General features: G+C 33.9%; 2 protein-coding genes across 2 annotated transcripts in view; both read left to right on the plus strand.

The window, feature by feature from the left end:
• LOC112527603 (nudix hydrolase 8-like) lies at positions 1 to 2,428 on the plus strand. The gene is made up of 9 exons (XM_025138332.1): positions 1 to 198; positions 559 to 815; positions 923 to 988; positions 1,213 to 1,350; positions 1,421 to 1,498; positions 1,586 to 1,636; positions 1,731 to 1,765; positions 1,857 to 1,965; positions 2,035 to 2,428. The coding sequence occupies exons 1-9, from the start codon at positions 87 to 89 to the stop codon at positions 2,263 to 2,265; spliced, it is 1,077 nt and encodes a 358-aa protein (XP_024994100.1). The 5' UTR covers positions 1 to 86; the 3' UTR covers positions 2,266 to 2,428.
• Positions 2,429 to 3,865: 1,437 nt separating this feature from the next.
• Positions 3,866 to 5,589, plus strand: part of LOC112527368 (palmitoyl-protein thioesterase 1-like) — an 11,754-nt gene continuing 10,030 nt past the window's right edge. Inside the window, exon 1 of the mRNA XM_025137978.1 lies at positions 3,866 to 4,045. Coding sequence (XP_024993746.1) covers positions 3,937 to 4,045 — 109 coding nt within the window. The 5' untranslated portion in view covers positions 3,866 to 3,936. The remainder of the gene's footprint in view (positions 4,046 to 5,589) is intronic.

The following is a 5,589-nucleotide window of genomic DNA, read 5'->3' on the forward strand; positions in this document are numbered from 1 at the left end:
TATATATATATATATATTATCATAAGTAGGCTTTGTGGACTTGAGATTTGTGGTGTAAATAGTTGATATCTGAAGAGTGGTTAATAATGGATTTGAAACTCTTTGATGCAAAATCAAGTTTGATTGGTCCAAAAGGGATGATGTTAAACCCTTTCTCCACCTCCAACTTCATGGCTGCTTCTATCTCTTCTTACAAAGGTATTATCTTGCTGCAATGGTGTTTGGTTTGAGTATTTAAGTGTCACACAAGATGGTTATTTCTGCACTTGCATTTCCTCCATCTGTAAAAGATGGATCATCATTTAGCATTCTGTTAAGAACACTGTTCGAATGGAGGGAAATGACATGAATGGAAAATGGATGGTATCTTGGTGCTTAATCCACCATATTCTTAGGTCAATTTGATCATTTATAGATTGTCTTTTTGGTGTTCATCACCATCTACTAATGTGATTGAAAATTGAATTGGGTATTGATTGAAAAGCACAAATCTGTCTGATATACTTGTAGGAATTTGGTTGTTGATCTGTTGTTGAATTATTCTCCTCTGTTTCCAAGGTACCTGTGCTTGTTTAAGCACTTCACAGGGTGCTGTTACTTTGGTTGGGCAAGAAAAATATGAAGTGGAAACTTGTTCATATAGATATGATGGTTCAAATGGCACAAGTCCGAGTATTTTCTGTACAGAAAAACGAGTTCTTGATGCATTCGATGATGAGTATGGCGGAGTTATTGTTAATCCAGATAAACTACCCTTTGACACCAATGTCTTTGCCTCTATCCTTAGCTCATCTCTTTCAGTTTGGAGGACAAAGGTAAAATTCGTATCACTTGCTACTAAATTCAGTTTGAAACAGCCTCTTGCTAATAAAATCTATTCCCAAAATACATTCGTAATGAGGCCACGTAAATCAAATTGCAGGGCAAGAAGGGAATTTGGCTAAAGTTGCCACTAGAAAAATGTGATCTTGTTCCTATAGCAGTAAGGGTAAGCCAACATATGTTTCATTTGGGCTATGTTATTGGTTCTTGATGTCCTTAGATTGGAAGTTTCTATAATAACCAGGCGTAATGGCTTAATTCGGACACCACGAATTACTTGTGTAAAGGAAATCCGCTAAAACTAGTGAAAACATGAAGAATCTTTTTGAGATTAAAGTGAAACGATGAAAAGGTTTTGAGTTCATATACAGTGTTGTGATGTTTGTACAGGAAGGGTTTCAGTACCATCATGCAGAAACAGGATACGTTATGATGACGTATTGGATTCCTAACGGACCGTGTATGCTACCTGCCAACGCTTCCCATCAAGTAGGAGTCGGGGGTTTTGTGCTGAACGATAAAAATGAGGTATGCGTATGATGATGCTTAAATTGGAAACTGAATTTCTACAAGTTTAAGAAAACCATGTTGGGTGCAGGTTCTTGTGGTTCAAGAGAAACATTGTGCACCTGAGCTTGTTGGCCTTTGGAAGCTACCAACTGGGTTCATTCTTGAGGTATGCAATGCCTTTTCAGATGACAAAGCAAAACACACACAAATGAATTCTCAGTATCTATAGACTCATCTCTTTTTACTTAACCAGTCAGAGGAGATTTTCACCGGAGCTGTAAGAGAAGTAAAAGAGGAAACTGGGGTAAGAATCGATAAAAAATGTACCTGTTAACATGTAATCGTTATCAGTTGTTTGATCAAAAATAACCCTTTTCTGCGTCGTATTATTCTTTCAGATAGATACTGAATTTTTGGAAGTTATAGCTTTCCGGTAGGTATACGTATATGTATACTTCTGATACAAAAACAAGCTTTTTACAGTGACTGAGTTGCATTGTCTGTTTGATGTACATATGCAACAGGCATGCACACAATGTGGCTTTTGAGAAATCAGATTTGTTCTTCATCTGTATGCTTAGACCAATTTCAAGTCAGATCAATATCGATGATCTTGAAGTTCAAGCATCCAAGGTAAAATATGTTGTCAACTGTTATCATTCATGTTGTTGTCTTAATTAGCTTGCAACTGTGATCATGTAGTGGATGCCATTAATGGAGTTTGTAGAACAACCATTGATCAAAGGCGATAAGATGTTCAAGAAAATCATAGACATGTGCATCGCAAGGATCGGGAAGCGCTACTGTGGATTATCCGTTCATAAAGTTGTTTCAAAATTCGACAACAGACTATCGTCCTTGTATTATAATGTCGTTGATGATCCAACAAGTCTTGATTGTCCCGATGATTCTTGCTTCGGTTCCTATACCTGAACAAGTTACCAACTTCGTTGCACGTAAAGATGCCGATGCCGATGCCGATGCCCGTGTGTGTACTTGAATGCATACAAGATGTAAAGTAGAGAGACTGTATATACAACCATAAATGTATACATAATTAATTGCGTTTTCAGTTGTATGTTAAAAGTTATAGTCATAGCTTCTAGTGCCCATGGATTGAATGCTATGAAACATATCCTCAAAATGGATCATTGTTGTTATGGTTAGCTAGATATTTATCTATATTACCTTATAATCAGATTTTTTAGAAGTCTTAAAAACAATTTTTAATGCACAAAGTACTATACATTTATGCACAAAATCTTAAAAGTCTTAAAATCAACTCATAATGCATTAAGTATTACTACTTTATGCATTCAGTCTTAAAATCTCTTAATCTACAATTAAAATAACATATAGTACAAGTTACCAATGTACATTATTATTATTTTTTCTTGTTCTCAATATATTTTTGACACATTTCATTCATGCCTTCACCCTCTCATACCTTTATATCTTTTCCCCATTTTTCAAGGTGAGATTCAAACTGATATTCACTATGAGTTATTAAAAGTTCTCTCATTCATCTTCCATTCAATTGCTCTAGAACTCTCGGTCTCGATCTCTTGATTATTTGCTCTTGGTGTAAATCGAACACATTTGTGAAGTCGTTTAAATATGTTGGATTTTAAATATATTGGATTTTAAACTGTAATACAATTTTTTTCATCGATAAACTGTAATTGGAACCATAACTCTTATTTATTCAAGTTCTATTAATATGTAAAAACCAATTGTAATTTATATCATCGTTAAATCTTCTCTAATAAAACCAATGAAACTTCAAAATCGTTAAAATTCATGGCTCTCGCTGCATTGCACGGATACATAACTAGTTCATTATCATCGTTTTTTGGCATGTAAGAGTGATAAATTGAACTTAAGACCGGGAACTGTGCTAACATATTTGTTACTCTTTGATGTTGTTAGTTACCCTTACGTCATGGACTTGTCTTTACGAGCTCGTGCGACGCGTACACTCGTACTAAGTCAGCCTTCCTTGGATCACCAAACAAGGAATACTATTGATCTGTTTTTTGTGTATCCAAGGGAAGAAAAGTCGTTTCAATGGCAGGATCGAAATCTGGTGGTTTAATAATGATGAGTGAACCAAACATGGATATTACACTTGTGGGTTGTTTGGTTCATTTTCTATTAAGACTTGCATTGATAAAACTGTTTGTATTGATAAAGTTGTCTATACGATATAAGATAAGTTGTTTGGTTGTTGTGTTGAATAAACGGTCTAATTGATAAAAATGTCTATTTACCCCTCAATATAGAAGCATTTATCAACTTATTATAAGTCAAAATGGTTTAACTTCTTTGAAAACTTCTTATTACCGGTTTGACACCGGTATAAGTTGTTTATCCAAACACTTAAAAATGTTTATTACCGGTGTCACACCGGAATAAGTCAATAAATTATTTTTATAAGCAATCTCAAAACACTCTTAAAAAAAATTAAATATTATAAACAAGGTCAAAGATTAGAAAAAAATAATATAAATACAAAATTCTTATCAGAGAGAGAGAAGTGGGGGTTTTGGATTGAAGAAGAAGAAGAAGAAGCCCTAATTTCTTTCTGCTCACCAAAATTCATCTATGCCTAATTTCCTGTATTTATCGTCATCACCATCACTGACCTCCATCTTCTTCCTCTTCATATGCTTCCCAATTTCATCATTCTCTCTTCCTTTCATCGTACTTCACGGTATTATAATCAAAAAGTCACTTTCACACTCGATTCATTGATTTTGTTACTGTAAATTGTTTCTCTCAATTGGATTCTCATTATGTAAATCTACTATCTACTTGTTTGGATTTGTGATTTCATTACTTCCTCTTTGCCCATTATAGTTTATATCACAACACAATGCTCTACTTCAATTCTCCCAACATAATAAAACAAACACGCAATTTTGTACATTTTACATGCTCTATTATATAGGTAAACATTGATATTGACCATCTTGCTTATCATCGTCTTTTCTCCTCCTCCAAAGTTACTGCCACTGTTTTCTTTGTGAAAACTGTAAAATCATTATGTGTTTTCGGAAGGTCAATTATCCAGCAGTTTCTTCATCATGGAAAAACAAGAGATAACTTCAATTCAATTATGGATGCAAGATCTGAAATTTACAACTATGATATATATAGATAGTTGCCGGGTCAAATTTGCATTTAAAGATTGCGTGGTTTAAATTCAAACATCGTAATGAAGCTCTTTTTTGTTTATTTGAAAATGGATATATAGGTCATATATGCATTCAATACTCTCTCTCTCTCTGCTAGTCATGTACACATCTGAGCTTCCTTAGCAAGGTCGCTTCTAGATAATGTTTCCATGAAGAAGTTATTTGCTTGCAATTATACATCTTTTAGGCATTGACATAGCTATATATATCCCACAGAAAATTTGTATATGGTTATTCTCGTGAACAAATTGACACAACACACATTTTAGCTTTGTGGGAAGTGATTGTTCGTAAAGTAAGTGACCCACTTCCAAAACCTATTGCCAACAATAATTTTTTGATGACATACTAAAGAATGCCCATATTTTTTAAAATAAATATTTAAAGTTTGGGATAACTGCTTGATTGATGCATTAGAAAATTATACATTATCTACGATATTTATTCAACTTTTTGGTTGAATTTTCCATTTCCCCAAGGTAATTTTCTAGGGGTTACTTGTATCTAGTGCATTGAATATTGTATGTTGTTTTAACATTTTAAAATTAACTAGCTACGGACTAGAGTTACCATTCAAGCAACTTTGTATTTGTAGTCTAACTTTTTCAGTTTAACAAATACATAATTTCTCACATAAAATCAATAGTTGGACACTTTAATCACAAAAAAGTTTAAGTAAAACAGATTTTGACAACTAATTTGATGACGTTAGTTTTATTGCATAATCACTTGCATATTGCTATACATAATTTAAATGTTTTGCCGACGTGTAAATTTTCATTTCTTAGAGTTCAGGATTCTCATTGTATACTCAACAATGTTATGTTGGTTACCCAGTTTTATAATTGTTTTTTTCCACATGTAAAGGTTAAACAAAAAAGTATTTGCATGCTATTAGGTATTGAATCTTGAACCCAAAAGATTAGGTTAAGAGACTTAGTTATACACCGATTGGGCCAAATGTCTGATACGTCTCAGCCCGACCCGCACTGGGGTCGGATGTATCAGCTTCGCAAAAGAGAGGCAGGAAACAAGTAGAGGGGGGCTGTTTGCAATTTAC

Source organism: Cynara cardunculus, assembly GCF_001531365.2.
Source record: "Cynara cardunculus var. scolymus isolate 2C chromosome LG 15, CcrdV1, whole genome shotgun sequence".
Lineage (NCBI taxonomy): Eukaryota > Viridiplantae > Streptophyta > Magnoliopsida > Asterales > Asteraceae > Cynara > Cynara cardunculus.

What these genes read in the sequence shown, in the direction of transcription:
- LOC112527603 (XM_025138332.1), top strand. Translation starts at nt 87, where the DNA reads ATGGATTTGAAACTCTTTGATGCAAAATCAAGTTTGATTGGTCCAAAA. An exon ending in CAACTGGGTTCATTCTTGAG is followed by an intron (nt 1,499 to 1,585) that starts GTATGCAATGCC and finishes TTACTTAACCAG; the next exon opens with TCAGAGGAGATTTTCACCGG. An exon ending in TTGGAAGTTATAGCTTTCCG is followed by an intron (nt 1,766 to 1,856) that starts GTAGGTATACGT and finishes CATATGCAACAG; the next exon opens with GCATGCACACAATGTGGCTT.